Source organism: Sarcophilus harrisii, chromosome 5 (assembly GCF_902635505.1).
Source record: "Sarcophilus harrisii chromosome 5, mSarHar1.11, whole genome shotgun sequence".
NCBI classification, from domain to species: Eukaryota; Metazoa; Chordata; class Mammalia; order Dasyuromorphia; family Dasyuridae; genus Sarcophilus; species Sarcophilus harrisii.
The window spans coordinates 108156904-108178760 of NC_045430.1; the positions used below are offsets into that span (position 1 = coordinate 108156904).

Here is a 21857-nt window from a genome sequence, read left to right on the forward strand (position 1 = left end):
TATAACATTCTAGAAGTATCAGATTATAGAGACCTAAGAGCAAAAAGGAGGAAAAACCTTTTCAAAAGGAAGACAGGTTCCTTTTTTTCTTTTTCAAGAAAACATTTTTATTAAAGGAAAACTACAGTATGCTAATTTAATTTTCTGACAAACAGATGCCCTCTGAGAAGTTTAAATCTTCAAACTGAACCTGTGAGAACACAGCTAAACCTGTCCTTCCTAATGACTTCATTATTTCTGTTTGGCACAACCATTCTCTCAGTCTCTCATGTTTGTAGTCTGGCTTTCATCCTCAAAGCTACTTTCAGACCTTATCTGCCTTCACCTCTTTTAAGCTTTTGACCCTATTAGCAGCTTCCTATTACTGGATGAATACTCATTCTTCCTTTGGCTTTAACTCAACTCAAATCAACAAACATTAAGTGGTGGGCACTAGAGATACAAAGTCAAAAAAAAAAGTAGATTTTGTTCTTGAGGAAGTTATATTATTATTTTTTAAATAATGTATTTATTTTAATTTATGGAACAAAAGAATCATTTCCATAATATTGCATAATAAAAAAAATATTGCTCATGAAACTGCAAATCTTTGTTTACAACTTACTATTCCTTGTAAATATATAGAAAAGTTATTATGTCTTTTTTCCCCTTTTTTCTCCTTCCCCCCCCCCCCCCATGGCTATCACGAGACACAAATATATAAATTTATATAAATCATTCTACATATACTATTTTTTATCAGTTCTTTCTCTGGATGCATTGGGGGTGGGGGATAGAATTCAATACATAAAAGTAAATGCAAGATAATTTGATCTAGGAGCTAATATTAACATAGAGTAAGGAGGAAGAGAGGGCAGGGCTTAATTGAATTCAATACACATTTATTAAGTGCCTACTATATGACAGGCACTATGCTAAGAGCTGGTATATAAGAAAAGAACTAATTGTATATAAGAGTGAAATATATAAGAAAAGGAAAAACTACCCCCAAGGGCTTAAGTCTATGTACAAAAGGAAATTAGAAGCAAGGTGTATTAGAGGATGCCCAACATGGGGGCATCTTGTTTATTGGAGTTCAAAAAAAGGTAGATGGAAAGTGGAGAGTTTGCTGGATAGTGCAGGGCCAGCTCTGCATAAAAGAATGCTTTGGGAAGTGTTTAATGCTCCATCATCCAGCTCTGCAATCAGAGTGGCAGAGGAAGCTGAGAGAGCTGGTATCCAAAGCTGAGTTAAAAGGTTTAAGAAAGGTTTCATATATGAAGTGATACAAGAATTTAACTTTAAAGGAAGCTGAGCCTTTAGGAAATGAGGAAATGCTCATGGTCACAGTCATTATGCTTGGTTGTTATTGTCCTTTGTTCTTGAAGAGGACTAAAATGTTAAAGTCAAGTTATAGTGTATCTGACTGTGGCCAATTAGACTAGTATAAGCTTGGAATGCTCTACCCCAAGTTGGGCACAAATAGTCCATGTGAGCATTTGAAGTGGATTTTCTAAATTCATGCATCTCATCTTTCTTTTGAGCTACTTCAATTCTACTTTGCTTATAGAACACAGTGATGAGGACATACCAAGCTGGGCAATCCCATCCCAATATCTCCCATGTGATAAAATTAATTCCAAAGTTCTTCAAAAAGTCCTTAAGAGTGACCTTGTATAGCTTCTTCTGACTATCATGTGAATACTAGCCTTGTATGAGTTCTCCATAAAATAGTCTTTTAGTCAAGTATATGTTTGTCATCTAAACAAAATAGCCATCATTTTTATCTATAGGGCTTCATGCTTTTGCACTTAGCAAAGTTCCTGGCACATAGTAGTAAATGTTTATTGCCTTGGATTGAAGGTGTCATATATACCTTGGGAATAACTATTCTCCTTTCTAATCCATTTGAGATTTTTCAAAAGTCTGTCATATCTAACTTTTCCAAAATTGTCTTCATCATTTTTTTATTTTATTTTATGGTTAGATTTATGTAGTGTGGGCAGTAAATTGAGATCCCTACATAGAGTAGTTTTATTATCTATTTCCTCCTGTAACTCATTGAACTTTTCCTTCAAGAATTTGAATACGATGCCATTTAGTGAATATATATTCAATATACAAAATGCAGTTTTGTTGATAATTTTTCTTATAATAATGACTTTATAATCAAGTCTTTTTTTGTTTTTGCTTTGTCTGAGTTCATATGTTCTATCCCTGAATTTTTTTAAAACTTCAGCTAAACTATAATAATAGATTTTGCTCCAGCCCTTATTTTAATTCTGCATTTCTGTTTCAAGAATATCTCTTACAAATAACATATTGCTTGATGCTAGTTTTTAATTTATGCAACTATCCACTTCCATTTTATAGATAAGTTCATTTCATTCACATTTGTAGTAATGATGGGTAATGATTGCTAGTTGTGCATTTCTCTCCATCCTATTTTCTTCTATTTATTCTTCTTTATTTTTCTTTTTTACCCTGTACCCACCTCAAGTCTGTTTTGTTTCTGACTATTGCCTCCCCTAATTTCCTCTTCCTCTTACAATGTCCCCTTTCTTTTAACTTCTCCTTCTCCAAGTTCTTTATTGGATGAGATGATTTTCTACAGCCAACTGTGTATACATAGATTCTTCCCTCCTTAAATCAGTTCAATTGAGAGTAAGGTTCAAGTATTGCCCACTTACTCTCCCCCATTTCCCTTTCCATTGTAAAAATATTTCTTTGCATATCTTTTTAAAATATCAAAATCTTTACATAACATCATTTCCCCCATTCTTCCTTGCCCTTCTTCCCAGTGCATCCCTTTCTCAGTCTTTTATTCTTCATACTAGATTCCAACATACTAGATTCACACACAAGCCCCCATCTAAAAAGACTCTTTCTGATTGCCTCAATAATGATAAAGTTCTTGAAGGTTACATGTATCATCATCAAATCAAGTTATAATTTAATTTTGTCAAATGCCTCATGATTTCTCATTCATGTTTATCTTTTTATGTTTCTCTTGGTCCTAGTGTTTAAATGTTAAATTTTCTATTCATCTCTGTTCTTTTCATAAGAAATGCTTGGAAGTCCTCTATTTCATTAAATATCCTTATTTCCAATTATTATTAATTATGATCTAATTAATTAATATTATTATTATAACTGTTTTTGCTGAGTATATTATTCTTCATCGTAATCTTCTGTTTCTTTGCCTTCTAGAATATCACATTCTGCATTCTCCTTTACTTTTTAGTGGTAGCTGCTAAATTTGGTGTGAACCTGACAGTGGTTCCATGGTACTTAAGATTACTTCTTTCTGGCTCTTTGTAGTATTTTGTTCTAGATCTGGGAGTTCCATTGGCTACAATATTCCTAAAAGTTTTCAATTTGGAGTTCGAGGAATTAATTCTTTGGATTTTTACTTTGCCTCTTTTTATCATACTGCACTCCTGGCCAGCTCCCACCTCAGTGTTTGTATATCTTTTTCTTTCTTCCTAAGCTGATCTAGGCTGGAAAAATTAGTCACTGTGACTTTTTGCTGGTTTTCCTCCTCAGAATTTAATTTGTAGGTTTTAAAATTTGTTTTATAAGAGGGTGTGTTAAAAAGCTCAGCAAAATTTCTAGCTGTATTCTACCATCTTAGTCTTCCTCTTGATCTCCCAGTGTTCTTCCCAGTATTACATATTTTCTATGGTTTACATTTTGTCTAATAAGAGAGGTCAATACATGTAGATATTGTTGAGGAAGAGTAGTTGGTCATTTAAGGCTTTAGGAAGAGCTAGCACTTAATATTGGAAGAATGGTAGAATCTGGAAAAGTTGGAGGAGAGTCAGGAATGAGTCCTGAAAGTATGATAATGAATAAGGAAGAAATGAGCATAGTGTATAAAGGAAAAAATGGAAAATCAAGTGGATGAGAAATACTTCCTATTTATTACATATAATTAAATCAACAATCTATTGAAATTATGTATATCTTGGACAGGTAATAGAAATGGATAAGGAGTTGGTCCCAGAATGAAATAGAAGAAAAATGGGCTTAATTATCTTTGGGAAATTGAAAACTTCTTTTAATGACCCCAAACTTTCAGAGATAATATAACATTTAAAAAACAAAAACAAAAAAAAGCAATATTCTGTTGATATTGATACTTGACTATGAAAATAGAACATTGCAGTCTTCAATGAATTAAAAGGATCATTCAGAGGACAATAGTGAATTTGAATAGGCTACAGTACACAATAAATAGGGAACTATGATGAACTGGAATAAAAAATATTGTTATTTACAAATATGATTGAAAAAAAAATGGAATGGCCATGTGGTAAACGTGAGAAATATCCATTTATAGTCAGATACCATTTTCCTTGTAATATTAGTAAACAAATGAACAATACAAAAAACCAAACCCCAAATAACAAGAAGTCTACCTGGATATTGGATGAGTCCCTAAGACAACTTGGTAGTAGCCTTATAGAAATCTATAACTCTGATTCACAGGATAAGGAGCCATGATTACATTTTATTGAAGCATCATTGGAAGTAATATCCACAAATTCACAACACAAATAGATTTGAAAACATTCATATTCTTGTATTAATTGGGACAGTCTTTCCATCCCCACTTATTCATTATTAAAATAGTCTCCAAATGTAACCCAATATTTTTGACAGACTATCAAAGCTGTGAAAAGCTGTTTCTGGAAAATATAGGGCATATTACTGAGTAGTTTTTTGACTGTAAGAGAGCTTGGGTAGGTAAATCACTTAACTGTTTTAGATCTCAGGTTCCTATCTCTAAAATGTTGCGACTGGACTAAATAAAGTAATATGGTACCATGGTTAGAATATTGGATTTGGAGTCAGAAAACCTAATTTTGAATATTGGTTCTACCAACTTAGTATTAGTATGAACATTAGGTAAATAATTTAGTCTCTTTGTAGGCTTCATTTTCTCATTTGTAAAATGCAGGATTTGGACTAAATCGCCTCTGACAGCTCTAAATCTATGATTTTCTGAGATTATCTTGGATTGGATTGTAGATTTAGAAAAGGAGGTAAAAGAGATGGAGAGAGAGAAGAAGAGAGAAGGGGGGAGAGAGAGAAATAGAGAGAAATGGAGAGAGAGAAATGGGAAAAGAGAGAGAGAGAGGAGAAAGAGAGATGGGGAGAGAGAGATGTGGAGAGAGAGAAAAGGGAGGGGGGAAGAAGAGGAAGAAGAAGGGAAAAGGGGGAGATGGGGAGAGAGAGACAGAGAGATGGGGGAAAGAGAGGAAGAGAGGGAAGGGGAAAGACAAGGAGAGAGAGAGAGTGAAAGACACTGAGAGAAACAGAGAGAGGAAGGGAGAAAAGAATGAATGCATGTGTAGTATAGTGGATAGAAGACTGGCTTTGGAATCAGAAGAGTTTAGGCTTTAGCCTTGCTTCAGACATGGACACTTGAGAAAGTCATTTCCCTTCCTTGGAAATAAAATATGATGACTTCCCAGAAATGCTTTAGTTCATGTGCCAAGGACCTCTTTGTGTTTCAACAAAGAGTCCCTATTAAACAGAGTCCCTATTATTTTTCATAAAAAACTGATATGCCAGAGGTGTACACTAGGAGTATAAATGTCCTTTCCTCTTCCTGAAGGCTTTGCTTTTTCTCTTTCTTGACATTTGGGAAATTTGGGGTGCTAGATCAGTTCAGACATATATTTAAAGGCCCTTGGGTCAAATATGTTGTTTCTGCATTATTAACTGTTAAGTTATAGACATCTAGCATATCTACATTAGCAGATAAAATCACAAATCTAAGCCCAAAATAAAGAAACAGAAAAGGAAGAAATGTGATCATTACACATTGTGAAAGCTTAACAATTGTCTACACTTGATCCATCAAGGAATAGGGAAGTATTAGAGAATTCTAGCCATCAATGATATATTTCTTTGTTCTGTTCTGACACTGACCTTGTCTCAGGTCCTGGAGTTATTTTCACTTCATAGGGGATGGGATACAGCTAATATGTAGATGGGCATATTGGCCTTTCAGGGCTCTCCTTTCTTCCTGGGGGCTCTATCTAACGAGAGGCAGTCAGCAAAGCCAACATATGGCTCTATCTATGGGGGCCAAGTGCCAGCCATTTGCTATATTTGAGACAGTGCTCTTTGCCAGAAGCTATTAAATTTTGTCAGTTCTGACTGAGTGAAATTTCCCAGGGATATATGAGGAGAGGATTGATGTGTTTACATGGTAGTTTTGTGTTGGCTCCTTAGGGAAGGATATGGGATGTGAGCCTAGTTTGCTTCTTTGGGATTTGAACTAGGGTTCTCTTGTGGCTTGCCCTATATACAAACTTTATAGGTTGGTTCACAGATTTCATTCACTTATTCAACAGGTATGTATTAAATAAAAATCTATTTTGTTCTATATACTGTGCTGCATTTAGTACATAGCATTGTTCTAGGTGCTGGAAGATAATATGGAGATTATTAAGATAAACTACTCAACCTCAAACCACTTACAATCTGTGATAAATATAAGACAGGTACTGAAATAACTAACATATGGGACAGAATGTACTAAGAGACAGGCAAACGAAGTGTTAGGTTTCAGAGTAGCATAAGATCATGTCAAACTAGAAGGACCAAAGGTAATCACATGGAGGAAATAACATTTGAACTGATTTCAAAAAGCGGGCAGGGTTTAGAAAGATAAAATTTTAGGAAAAAAGGACATTCTAGGCCAAGGGAATATCACAAGAGTGTTGGACATTTTCTGGAAATGGTGACTAGTCTAGTTTGTCTGGGACACATAAATGGGAAAGCGTTTCCCTTGTCCTTACACATGTTATCCCATCTCCAATCTCTGAGCTTTTATACTCTGGCTCTCTTGCATCTAGAATATACTTCTTTGTTACCTCTGCCTTGGAGAATACCTCTCTTCCTTCAGTACTGAACCTTAAGCTTCAATATGAGTTTAGGTTAAAATGTACACAAAACCTTTCCAGATGTCCCCAACTTCTAGTATTCTCCCTTCCTAATTAACTCTAATTCCAGATGGGGTTCAAACTAGAATTCCTGACTGGAATCCTAGAACTTTATCCACTGTATCACATGGCCAGAGAGGGGATCAGGGTTGTGATTAGTGAGAATTGAAAAGAAGGAAAGGGATTAATGGGGGAGACATGATAGATGGAGCTTGTGATTAATCTGATATACCAGTGAAGACAAAGGAAGATGTGGAGAATCATGGACCTTTGGTCATCTTGAAGGGCATTATAGGAGTATAAAACTACATGTGAGGTAGGATGAAAGAGAACGGAAATAAAGGAGAATATTGTAGAAGAGGTTTCTAAAATTGTGTATAATACAAAGAGAGCATTGGAAAATAGGAATGGAGAGGAAGGAACGGAGAGGAAGAATGGAATTGACAAAAGGAGAAGGGCAGGGTTTTTAATGAGAATCTAAGGTTGGAAGAGATTGTGAAGGTCAATTAGTCAGAAGTCAATTCCTTCATATTATAAAAATTTCTTCTATGGCATCTTTAATATATAGTTTCTCAGACATTGCTTAAACACTTCCAGGAATGGGGAGCTTGCTACTTTAAAAGTTGTTAATTTCCAACTATAAGAAAGATTTTTTTTCTTATATTAAACTGATATCTACTTCTCTGTACCATTCTCTTATTAATTCTTGTTCTATTCTCAAGAGTGACACAAAACAAGAGCAAAGTGGTGTGATGGTCGTATGTCCTGACTATCAATTTCTTTATGGGCAAATCACCTACCTCAATCTCAGTTTTCTTATTTGTAATAAAAGCATATTGAATTGCATTTTTTGTACCACTTTACATTTTAAAAAGTGTTTTCTATATAGAAGGCCCAGAGTTAAAATATTTTCAACATTACTTTATGTATGAGGAAAGTAAAGACTAAAAAGTATAAATGATTTGCCTGTTCTTAGAGCTCACTAGTTTGAGGATTGTGTTTGAACTAAAGCATTCTTTACAATAACCATCATTGCCCTTTGTTCTATGTGCACCTCACACCATTTGTTGTCTGAATGCAATTCAAAGATACATAAAGATAAGTAATTTTTAGTTAATTTATCTGAGTTTCTTGATTAGCAAGTGAACAAAGAGTTGGGCGTAAAGTTTAATATGTATTAGTAAATTTTTAAAAATTTACTTATTTTGTTCTGAATTTAAGAAATAAAACAAGCATTTCCATAACAAAGTAGAACAGGAAAAAGATGATTGAATAGGAAACTACAAATCTATTATGTACCACTTACTGTTTCTTTTAAATATGTAATAGTTATAATGTAATTTTCTTTTTTTTCTTTTTTTCTCCCCCATCCCCTAGAGATGGCTACTATTAGATACAAAAAAGTGTGTGTGTGTGTGTGTGTGTGTGTGTGTGTGTGTGAGAAACCATTTTATACATATTCCTATTTATCAGTTCTTTCTCTGGATGCAGATAGCATCTTCCTTTATATGTCCTTTATAGTGACATAGTTTTTGATTTAAAGTGCTTATTTAAAAGTATAATCTATATAGCAAAAAAGCATTTATTCTTATTCTCTGAAAAGATTTCCACTTCTCAGTAGGATAATGGTATCCCATCTCTATCAAGGCAGTGAATTCTATGGGGTTCACTGAGAAAGCACCAATTTGAGTCTTGGCCCTGAGCCTTCCTAGTTTTAAATCACTTCACATCACTAACTATTTGTTTCATTATCTGTAAAATGAGAAGAATCACAAACACATGCACATACATGTGTGTGTCTGTATATGTACACATATAGGTATATATATATGTGCCTTTGTGTGTGTGTGTATAGAGTGAAAGTATAGTATACATACACACACATGTCTTACCTATCTTACAGTATTGTTATGAGGAAAGCATTTTGCACAATAATTATTCATAATGAGAAGCAACCTAGCATCTCAGAGAATGCAGAGCTCAAAATCAAGAAAGCATGGACTCAATCTTGCCTTTACTAGCTGTCACTCTGAGCAAGAGACTTACCTTCTCATCATTCTAGCTAACTTTGTGACTGTAAGTTGCAGAGATGGTCACCTTCATTGATAGAGGGATTTCCCTCACCTGGAAGTTGCCTATATTTATGTATTGTTCTGATCTTTATTCCTGTTCACAATAATCACAACATCACCAATACTTCTATATTGTAGTGAATCTATGATCTTAACGTTGTATACACTCTCTCCACTGGTATACTGTGGTGTTCTTTTTCCAAAACATTGCCAGGTGATAAAAGTTCAGATCTTTTATTGTGTCCTTCAATATAGCTCGGTTAGTTCAGGCCTATCTCTCTGCTTGGTTCCAAGAGCTCCGCCCAAATGTCTCCAAATCCAAAGGTTTGTCCTTCTGACTCCAGCCAGCACCAAGGTAGAAGGTACAAGGAATCTCTCTTGCCTCGGAGATAGGGCTTGTGGGCTTCCTCTCAGAGTGCTCCTCTCCGACCCCAGTCAATGTTCCCAAGAAAAAACTCTCCCCAGCTCTAAGAGCTTCCTGTATATATATGATCTTCCAAAGGTTAACTCCTCCTTCTGGAGAGAGAGGAATTCTGGGTTATCTCCCAGAGTGCTCTCTGGCCCTAAGTGAGGTGTGAATTCGGATATCTTATACTAAGCCTGAAATTTCCCAAACATGTGAACTCCACTGAGTACTTAAATACTTCTTGCTTCTATGAGCTCTCTAAAGGTGTGAACACAAGCATTGTTTCCATCAGTTGTACTTAGTACCTTGTTTCAAGTTCTGGCCCAAAATATCTCCTTCTAAGATCAAATCAATCATATTGAAGCATGCTAAATTAGATAATTATTGTCTCCATCAACTCTAATGGCTTGACACTTTGTAAAGATTCCAACAGTACACATTGCAACCTATCCACACCTTGTGTGACTCTTTTATCCATGCACTTCTGTGAATATTTCTTAAGGGATTTTAGAGCTTTGCTTTAGATCTCTTGTTATCTAAGAGATACCAGAAAAAGATGAAAGCTATCAGCTATCCTAGGCTTTCCATCCATTATTGGATGTAATATAGCTCTGATAACATTATAGCATTTATTTCAATTTTCCTCTACAAGTTTTTATTCACATGTTTTAGTATCCTTATATCCACTATATAATTTCCCATGGTTCTTTGGGTGATTTTATTCCACCAATGGCATTCAAAACAAAGGAAATTAAATTAATGAAATGGGTAGTAAGAAAAGTATCAATAGAAGTTTTCTTTTATGAACTTTAGGCACAGTCTCTCACACAGCCACACATACATATGAACACATACATGAGTCAGAAACAGTCATACATGGGGAACATATGGAGCACCCCACACACTAGGAACTCATATGGCCAAGGCATACACACAGAGAGGCAAATACATAGGGAACATATGTAGCCAAGACACATGCGCAGAAGAAACACATGTTGGGAACACATGTAGTGAAGACAAATGTTTGAAAGAGAAAATATGCAGGTAAACTATGTCCTGAAGGGTCCACATGTAGGCAGTAGGAGTGACCATGGCACCTGCATAGTTGCATGCAACAAAATACAAATATAGAGAGACATTTCATGATTCAGATATTGTGATATCATGATATTGCTTTCATGGGGCTGGTTTCCTGTAAATCTTGTCAATCTCTATGGGACATGGGGCGACCAGACACCTCTCTACCAGTCACTGTTCTGCTGAATGCTAATTGGCTGGATGTTCCTCCAGTGGGCATGTAGTTAGTTTTGGCCCTGCCAGGCATAGACCCTATGGGCAGGTGGCTGTGGAGTTTTTTTATTGCTTTCAGCTTCTGATTTTAGCTGAAGTCTGACTAATGGACTATCTTCATGAGAAAAATGGGTTCCACTCAGCTCTTTTAGTCTAAAAGCCACCTCACCAACAGAACTCTTAGAAGAATAGCTGTCCCTTCCTCAGCTTGAGTACTACTAGGGGAAGAACGCTCTTGGTTTTTTTGTTTGTTTGTTTGTTTTGTTTTGTTTTTTGTTTTGTTTTGTTTGTTTTTGGTACTTTATGGAGTGGTTAATCTCTTTCTATGGAGTCTTATTTAGAAAGCATTTTGTCATTCCTCCCTTCCTCCCTCCCTCCTTCCTCTTTCCCTTCCTCCCTCTTTCCCTCCCTCTCTTCCTTTCTCCCTCCCTCCCTCCCTTCCTTCCTTCCTTTCTCCCTCCCTCCCTCCCTCCCTCCCTTCCTTCCTTCTTCCTCCCTCCTCCCTTCCTTCCTTCCTCCCTCCCTCCCTTCCTTCCTTTCTCCCTCACTTCCTTCCTTCCTTTCTCCTTCCTTCCTTCCCTCCCTTCTTCCTCCCTCCCTCCCTCCCTCCCTTTCTTCCTTCCTCCCTCCCTCCCTCCCTACCTCCCTCCCTTCCTTCCTTCCTCCCTCCTTTCTTCCTTCCCTCCCTCCCTCCCTTCCTTCCTTCCTTCCTTCCTTCCTTCCTTCCTTCCTTCCTTCCTTCCTTCCTTCCTTCCTTCCTTCCTTCCTTCCTTCCTTCCTTCCTTCCTTCCTTCCCTCCTTCCTTCCCTTTCTTCCTTCTTTCTTTGTTTTCCTCTCTTTTTCCTTCTTTCTATATTTCATGCCACTAGCTATTAATTTAATCAATACTTTCAATGCATCAGAGGTTATAATCATACCATATAAGTCAAACTGCATATCAAAATGTCTCATGAATTAAATAAAATATAATACATATAATAGACATACAAATGGCATATGGTACATAATATATATACATATATATATGTATTTCATTTAAAATGTCATAATCCTATACAATAGTGCATATATAAGATGAAATAATATAATATATGCCATAAAACAATTATCAGTAATAAATTCAAAGCACTGTGCATATATAAGATGAAATAATATAATATATGCCATAAAACAATTATCAGTAATAAATTCAAAGCACTGGATTCTAGCATGTACATATCAACACTGTACTCACATCAGTGAAACATAATATTTTGGAATTTGTGATTTACACCAAGATGTATTTAAATGACATTCAGAGCACATGTTAAAGATGTTCCCGTCAATGACATTCATCAGTTCTCCCATTTTAAGTGAAACATATTAAGCTTAGTCAGAATCACAGGAACTGAGATTTATAAGGAATCTTAATACACTTTAGCCCAACTTTAGCCCAAGTTACACCTGAAAGGATTTTTACTATTACATACTTGAATAGTAGTCACCCTGAAATGATTAATCATGCTTGAAATTTCCAGCGAGGAAGAATTCACTGTCTCCCAACTGAGCACACTTGGGTTTAGGTTAGCTCTAATTCTTAAGAATCTTTTTTCTTGACATGAAGCCTAAAAATTTAACTCCTTGCAATTTCCCTCCATTTTTCTTAGTTTTGTCTTTTGGGGACAAAAAGAATAGATTTAATTCCTTATTCTCAGATATCATATACTTTCTAACAGCCCTTTAGATAATTTAAAATAGTTATCATACTCATGAGTTTTTTCTTGAAGCTAAATATTTTTATTTCTTTTCCCTGAAACTCGCTTAATAGATTTAAGACCTTTTGTATTCTTGTTTTCATATAAGAAAAAATAAATATAAAAAATTAAATTGGTGCTAGGTATATGCAATTATATCACCTAACACAATCCATTCCTTCTCTCTTCCCAGCCCACCTAAAAATTACCGGCTTCATTGAGATTAGGCAATTCCAGATTACCTTCATTTCCTTTTTTGACAGGGTAATTAATTGATAGATCTGAGGATCATCTAAATGTAGTGTTCCTAGATTTCAGTAAAGAATTTTGCAGTGTCTCTTTTTATACTTGTGTATAATATTAAGAGATAAGCTCTGTGTGTTGGTACAGTTTGCCAAAATTTTAACTACTTGGATGATAGCAGAGTCACAAATAAAGTTAGTGCAAACTTGGAAGAGAGACTTGATTGGAATTTTCATGGTGCTGCCTTTGACCTTGTGTTAGGTAACATTTTTATTAATGCCTTAGATAATGGCATATATAACATGCTTCTCATATTTGCAGATAAGAAAAAAGCTATCAAATTGGATGCCATTCATAGTTAAACAGATTTTGACAAGTTGGACAATGGGGCTGGATCAAATAAAATGAAAATGAAATTCAATTAAAATTAAATTTAAATGTTTATACTTGGATTTGAGAAGTCGACTTCATAAATACAGAATCATGGATAGGTAGACACCAGTTCTTAAGAAAATAATAGACCCTTTAGGAAGAAGGATTGTGCTTTGCCTTATGGATAGCAAGGATGTTAAAAGTAAATAGTATGACACGACTGCCAAAGAAAGCCAATGAAATTACAATCTGCTATAATTTGGTGGTATATTCATAATGAGAAAGAGAGATAATAGTTCTTCTCTGCTCTATACTAGTGAGGCTATTTGGGGAGTTCTGTAGTTATTTCTAAGTATACTTTAAGAAAGGTACAGATCTGGCTGAAATATTCTTGTGAGAGAATAATTAAGGTGGTGAAAGGATAAGAGGTTTGGAAGATGTATAGGCTTAGGATGAAAAGAAGAAAAGAGAATAAACATGATAATTTTTTCAAATATATAGGCCCATAGATGTAGGGCTAGATGGAACTTTAGAGGTTCAACCCATTCATTTTACAGATGAGAAAACTGAAACTTGAGTCAAGTGACTTGTCCAAGTTCATATAGTTAGTAAGAGTAAGAAGCCAAATTTGAACTCTGGTTCTTTGACTTCAGAACCAATGTTTGTTCTACTATAACCCAAAGAAGAATAATATAATGAGTACTTCCTCAGTGTCTGTTTGGGAGGAGGTACCTAGTAGAGTACCCCACAAGTCTGTGCTTAACCATGTGACTGTTTAACATTTTTTTTTTACATTGGCTTGAATGAAGGTACAGATAATATGTTAGTAATAATACATATTTATAGATACAAAAGTTGAAAAGATAATAAGCCTGATACCATAATAAGAGAAAATATATTAAAGGTAAAAATAAAATCACCTTAAGATACAAACAATAAAATTCTCAAATATAAGTTAAAGAAGGCAAATTTAAAGGGAAAGTTATTTCAAAATGATTTGAGGGTTTTCTATGTAGATTGCAGACTCAAAACGACTCAGAAATATGAGTTGGAATACATAGCTAATGTATTAGTCATATTCAGAAAAATATAGATTCAAGGTATATGGAGGGGAGAGTCTCTTGCTCTGTCATCATCAGATCACAATGGGGCTGTTTGTGTTCATTTGCTGATGTGGCAACTTTAGCAGAATATTCAAAGGTGGACATTCAAGATAGTGAGGGACCTCTAAATCACATTAGTTGAATTGGGGATATTTAATCTAGAAAAGAGAAGACAAAGTAAGATGATATATGATAGCCATCTTCAAGATGTTGAATAACTAATATAAGGAAAAAGAATTAATTAGATTTGAATCAGGAACAAGTTGAAAGTGGGGGGGGGGGGAAAGGAAATTCAGATCTGACATGTAAGAAAACCTTTATAAAAAAATTTAGCTGTTCAACATTGGAATGGCTTGTTTTAGAAAGTAATAAGTTTCCTCTCCTTGGAGATCTTCAAACAGAAACTGGATGACCACTTTTTAAGTCATAGTGAAGATTTCTTTTAAATACGAGTTGGAGCAAATAGACACTGAATTCTTATCCAAGTCTCAAATTTTGTGACTTTGGGTCCTTATTTAGAAGAGGGAATAAATTTGACACAAATAATTAGAAACAATGTATAGAAGTTGCAAGGAATTATATTTCTAAAATTTCCTAATAATTTAATCCATCCCAAAGTGAACTAAACAACTGTCAAACATAGTATATTCTCTCACTGGAGGTCTTAGCACACACTTAAAAAACTATGTATGGGGTTTATTTTAGAAATTTTGATTGGATGCTTCTGAGTTGTTTTCCAGTCTTTAGATTTGGGGATGCTTTGATTCTATGGAGTCAGAAGCTAAGTTCTCATAACAGACTTTATTTTAAGAGTATCAGCCCTTTTTCAGAAATGCATTAAAACAGGAACCCCCTCCTCATACCTTCACCCCTTCCCATCCCATCCTATCCCAGCAGGTGTGTTAATTTACAGGGCTGACAATCTGAATTATTTATCTCCACCTTAAATTACAGTGCCCACACCCAGTGTAATTTACACATACAATAGACTGCATCTGGACTCAAAAATGCATTAGATTCATTACCTCTGGTGCTGATTTCTGGAATAATTTGTCACATGACAGTAACAAATGACATTTATATAGTACTTTAAGTTTTATAAGAGCTCTTTAAATGCATTATGTTGTTTTTTTTATCCTTATAAGTATGCTGGAAATAATACTTTGACAGCAAGTACTATTATCCCCATTTTAAAGATAAGAAAACCAAAGGTTATAGAAATACAGTGGATTGTTCAAAGTCAGAGCTGTATCTCAAGCCAGGTTTTCTGATTCCATGTAAAGTATTCTTTTTCCTATGTCATATTACTCCAATTCCCATAGATCTTTGGGCTTTCATGGTTTTGGGGTTTGCCTATGCATAAGAAAACTCAAATTAGTTTTTCTTTTCCATTCTGATTTCTTAATTATATCTTCCAGTTTATCCCCTTTGAAATCCTATTTCTTCCAAGAATTCCTTTTACAATTCATATCTTTCCCTCCTCCCTGGTAATCCGTATTAGACCAGGAAGCCACATAGAGCTTCTAAAGCTTCCCTCTATAGCATAATACCTTATTCTCTCATATTCATCAATAACACACTATGCTTCAGCATTTCTATTGGACTGTCTCATCCTTCCATTGTACACAGTGGAATAATACTATTTTTAACAGCCTCCCCCCCCTTTTAAACTATCTTCTACCTGATGATTACCTCCCCCCACCGCTAATGTTCTCCCTCTGTAAACTACTACATTTGTATTTATTCTGTTTACATGTGTTCATGTTGTTTCCCCTGATAGAATTAAGATCCTTAAGAGCAAGAGATTGTTTTATTTTTATCTGCATAGCCCCAGGGTCTAACATAGTACTTTGCCACATAGAACATCTTCCAAATACAAAGTAAGAACAGTAATCAAGGTGTAAATGTTGTGAAACAAGATGTGGTGAAGAAAAACAATTTTATCACCTTAAAGTATAGATTACTATGTCAATTTCACTACTTTCCCTACCTAATTCTTCCTTATAAAAGGAAGGAGGAATGTAAATATTATAAGAAGATATGATGGAAGAAAAAAAAAAAAGGACAGTTAATAGTCACAACCATTAATACAGGTAGGATAAACTCACTTAAAAAATAGAGGAAGGTAGCCAAATGGATTAGAAAGAATTCAACAATATTAATATTGTTATTTAAAAGAATATAATAATGAGTCACTGAAAGTCAAAATTAGGGAATGATGTAAAATTTTTATATCAGACAATTAAAAAAAAGATAAAAATCCTTATTTCATGTGAGGCAACATTAAAAAAAAAGACATGGCTAAAAAAGATAAACAGGGAAACTACATTTTCCTTAAAGTAATATTGTCAATACTTATATAGATCAAATAGTATAATATCCAAATACTTAAATGAAAGCTAATTGAATTATAAGGAAAGATAATATATAATATAATATAACATATAATATAAGGAAACAAAATACAGTAATTGGAGATCTTCACTAGCCATTTTATGTCTTAATAAAAACTAATAAAAATATATAAGGTTCTTAAATAGAATTTTAGAAAAAAATAGATATGATTGGTTTCTGGTGATTACAGAATGAAAATCAACAAATTACATGTATATTTCAAACACACTATACTTTTATAAAAATCGAGCAAGTACTTGAACATTAAAAATTCATAAGCCAATGCAGAAAAGCAGAAATCTTTAATACATCATTTGTTTTAACGATGGAATAACAAATACAATTTTTAAAATGTCATTTGAAGAAAGTACTCAAACTTAAATGGAAAAAATAGGGCATAATCATAAAGACTTTGTGACTCAAGGAAAGAAATCATAAAAAGGTATAATGTTCTTAAAGAAAATAACAATCATCTGACAATATGTTAAAACTTTTAGCTTGCAGCCAAAACAGTCATTAAAGGAAACTATATATCTTTAACCATTTTAATGGACAAAATAGAAAAATAATAAAATAAATACAAATATAAATATAATAAAACTCAAATCCCCCAGAAAACCAAATATTTTTAATTAAATTAAAAACAATGTAATTTTTTTGGAACTTAAGAAATTAATAAAATTGAAAACAAAAAAAAATAAACTGACAAAGTAATCAATTAAAAAATATTAAAACAGGCAGCTAAATTGTAAGGAAAAAAAAGAGGAAAACCAAGTATCCATATTCAAAAAATGAAAAAAAAAAACAGAACTTAAAATAAAGTTGAAAAGAAAAGGAAATTATTAGAAAACATTTCCCCAATTATATGCCAACAGAACTGACAAATGAAATGAAGGAATATTTACAAAAATATGTAAAATAAAAAGATTAGCAACAATAAATTGAGTATTTAAATAATTTTATCTCAGATATAAAAAGAGCTACAAGTACGTTCACAAAGAAAAAAAGCAAGGGTAGAGGAATTTATAAGTAAATTATATCAAAAATACAAAAAAGATTAACTCTAGTATTATAATATTGTGAAAAGAAAAGAAAGGGTTTCCTAGCAAACTCCTTTTATGTGACTAATATGGTCCTGATACATAAAATAAGGTGAGAGAAAGCAAAGAAGAAAAACTATAGGTCAACTGCTAATGAATGTTTATGTAAAAATATCAAACAAAATATTAGTAAAGGAGATAGTAACATATTTTAAAAGATTATATGCTATGACCAGGTTGGATTTAAATCTGCAATTCTTCAATTAGTTCAGAAAATTGTTAACCTAATATTATTATAAATAATGAAAATAATATAAATCACCTAGTTATACCAATAAATTAGGGAAAATTTTGGACAAAATACAGCATCCACTTATGGTTAAAAATTATATATTTTGAAGTATAGGAATAAATGTAATTTTCTATAATATGATTTAAAACTAAGATCTAACACATCATTATCTGTAACTGAAAAATGCTAGAGACTTTTCCAATAAGTTTTGAGACAAAGCAATAAGATCTATTGTCATCATTTTTATTTTATATAGTTCTAGAAATGTTATCTATACCAATAAGATAAGAAATAGAATTCTAGAAATAATCAGATGGTATAAGAAACAAAACTATTGTTATTGAGATCATATTTTACTTAGAAAATCCTGAAGATTCAACTGAAAGTAATTAAAACAATTGATAAATAATAAAGTAGCAGGTTGCAAAATACATTCCTGAAAATCATTACCCCTTTTAAATACACGATTTACCCCAAATGAAATAGGAAAAGAAATTCCATTTTGAATAACCGTAGAATACATATCTGGGAGCTTACTTACCAAGATACAGAAAAATTATATGTGTATAACTACAAAATACTGTTTATAAAAATAGATGATCTTAAATAATTGAGGAAGTAATTGCTAATTACATTGGTCAGTATTAATGTAATAAAACAACCTAAATTAATTTATAGATTGTGTCATCTCAATCATATTATCAAAGGATCATTTAATGCATTGTACATACCCTTTAATTTAATCATATTACTAATACGCATTTATTGCATGGAGGTCAAAGAGAGAGAGAGAAAAACCACTTTGTACAAAAATATTCACAGTAACACTTTTGGTTGTATCAAATATTGGGAGACAAAATGGGTATATATCATTTGGGGAATAGCTGAACAAATTATGGCACGTAAGTATAAAAGAATATTATTTTATTTCAAGTATGATGAAGTGGATAGATTCAGCGAAATTTGTGAAGATGTGTATGATCTTTTGCATAGTGAAATGAGAAGAACCAACAGAACAGTTTATATAATGACTACAATAATATAAAGGGAATTAACTTTTTTTTTCTAAAAGTATTCAGAATCAATGTAATGACCAAACATGATTTCATAATGTAAAGAGAAAATATTCTTTCAACTTTTGATAGAGAGGTAATGGAATAGGAATAGATATATTAGATGTTTATGTATAAGTTAATTAAAATAGAAAATATTAGCAAAATAACAATTATATGCAGAATTATATTTAAATTCAAAATTGTTATCATTTGAGTGAGTAGGTCATATAGATTTGTTTGTTGATGTTTGTCCTAATTTTTATATTTTTTTGTAGGATGATGATGACAAGTTGACTTGGAAAGACCGTTTCCCTGGGTATTTGATGAACTTTGCTTCAATCATGTTTATGGTAATGTCCTTGAATCTTTGAATTCTCAAGAAGGCAAAATTTAGCTCAGTTCAAAAATATATATTTATTATTTGCCTACCATCTGCAAAACATTATATTAAGCATTCTGGAGAGTATCTCTAAATCTATAAATATATACATGTATATATTTATATACATATTCACAAATATATGGAGTACTTATATATTCATCTTTATTATTGTCCATTTTATGTGCTAATGTGCTAAAATTCCTAAATTATTTTTAAGTTATATAGGTTATTTCTCCCTATTGTTAAATGACTACCCTCCCCCAGTCATTTTCCTATCATATAAATCTCAATGCTACTATGTTCCTTACTTCTTACACATAGATTATCTGGAAACACTAGGAATGTGTTGCAGCATACATTTTTACATTGCCCTTTGCTTTGCTGACAGATTTGATTCTTCAGATATCATGGTATTCCATGGTTTGCAATGTTATAGTATCACCAGGAGAAATTGATATTAAAAAAAAATAACAACTGTGTTTTCATGTCAGAAAGCATCTTGGGATAATAATTTCCCAAATGCTAAGTATTATGCAGGAGGTTTTTTGAATCCATACTTGACTGGATTGCTGAAGTCCTTTCTAAACTAAAATTCTGTGATTCTCTGTGATTCGGAATCATTCAGACAAAGTATGTCAGATAATTTTGAGAGAGTAAATATTTAGGAGAATCAACAAAAGTTTCTCAGGACGTACCCTTTTTATTAAGTCAAGAAAAATATACTAAGCAAAACAAGCAGAACTAGGAACACATGATACACAATAACAGCAAGAATGTGTGATGATCAACTAGGAAAGACTTGGTTCTTCTCAGTGGTTCACTGATCTAAGGCAATCCCAATAGACTTTGGACAGAAAATACCATCTGCATCCAGAAAAAGAACTAAAGAGAGTGAATGCAAATCAACACATGCTAGGTTAACTTCTTTTTTTCTTTTTTCTCTCTCTCATGGTTTTCCCCCTTTTTCTTATTTTTCTCTCCCAACATGATTCATAAAGCAATGTGTATTAAAAATAAATAAAAAATTAAAGTCAAGAAAAATCTTGACAAGGCATAAGATAAGGAAATCCATTTTTGGTATGGTGAATGACCTGGGAAAATCCATAAATATAGGAAATAATAAATTTGTTTCAGGAACTGATAGTATAGCTTGAAGAGATTTCTAGACAGGACTATCTATTAAATTATGGGAAAGAGGAAAGAGGAAAAAAAAATGGTAGAATTCCTGGCATTAAGAAAATTTCACTAGCTTACTTGTGAATGATCATTGGCTATGACCTCCAATTTTCATTATTTTCATTGCCATCATCCATTTATCCTTTCCAACAAACATTTAATTAGTATGTAATACCACTCCTAGATGTTAGATATAGAATTCAGATTAGATATAACCTCCCCCCTCATGGAACCTGAGAATAAGAACAATGTCACATACTTTTTGGTAACCTTTATGGTACTCAGCTCAGTACAAGGCATATTTGTAGGTTCTCAACACTACATTAAATTGAATCTAATTAATTTGAATTGAGTTGGTAATAAGTTTTGTAGGCCAGACTGTTGGTTAAGATTATTGATTTCTTTATTTGGCTTACTAGGAATATCCTTGTAGGAGGTCAGAGTGGTGGAAATATTAGGAGAGCAGAAAGTTTTCAATACTTGTCTACTATTACATGTATTAAAGAGAATTTATAACATTGTCCAAGAAACTTAGTATCTAACTTTTTTTCAAATTTGAAAAAATTATATAAGAAAATAAAGGTGTGTGGAATAAGTATATAAGTAACTCAGAAGGATCAAATCTATACACATTCTCTCTACCTTTTGAATGATTAATTTCTTTTTATTTTTTTATTATAGCTTTTTATTTACAAGATATATGCATGGGTAATTTTTCAGCATTGACAGATGCAAATCCTTTTGTTCCAACTTTTCCCCTCCTTCCCCCTACCCCCTCCCCCAGATGGCAGGTTGACTAATACATGTTGAATATGTTAAAGTGTAAGTTAAATGCAATATATGTATTCATGTCCAAACAGTTAATTTGCTGTATAAAAAGAGTCGGACTTTGAAAAAGTGTACAATTAGCCTGTGAAGGAAATCAAAAATGCAGGTGGACAAAAATAGAGGGATTGGGAATTCTATGTAGTGGTTCATAGTCATCTCCCAGAGTTCTTTCATTGGGTATAGCTGGTTCAGTTCATTACTGCTTTATTGGAACTGATTTGATTCATCTTCATTGTTGAAGATGACCATGTCCATCAGAATTGGTCAGAATGATTAGTTTCTATTTCATTCTTAACAATTCCAGGCTCCACTAGGTCAAGGTCCCATTTCTTGAAACATTATTAGAGTTGGTAGCACTGGCAAGAGGGTAATATAGGGAAAAAAAAGTGATAAAGTTCATTATCACCCAGTGTGGAAACTAACATCCTGTTTTCTTTTCAATTTTCTCTCTATTGAAATCCAGGATTTAGCTAAAGGCTTATTTAACCACCAGGTGGTGCTGATGATTCCACACTCACTATTGGGAACTACTC

General features: G+C 33.2%; 1 protein-coding gene across 1 annotated transcript in view; it reads left to right on the forward strand.

Moving 5' to 3' along the window:
- Nucleotides 1-21857, forward strand: part of ANO2 (anoctamin 2) — a 214305-nt gene that overhangs the window by 72351 nt on the left and 120097 nt on the right. The window contains exon 3 of the mRNA XM_031938303.1: nucleotides 19214-19288. Coding sequence (XP_031794163.1) covers nucleotides 19214-19288 — 75 coding nt within the window. The remainder of the gene's footprint in view (nucleotides 1-19213; nucleotides 19289-21857) is intronic.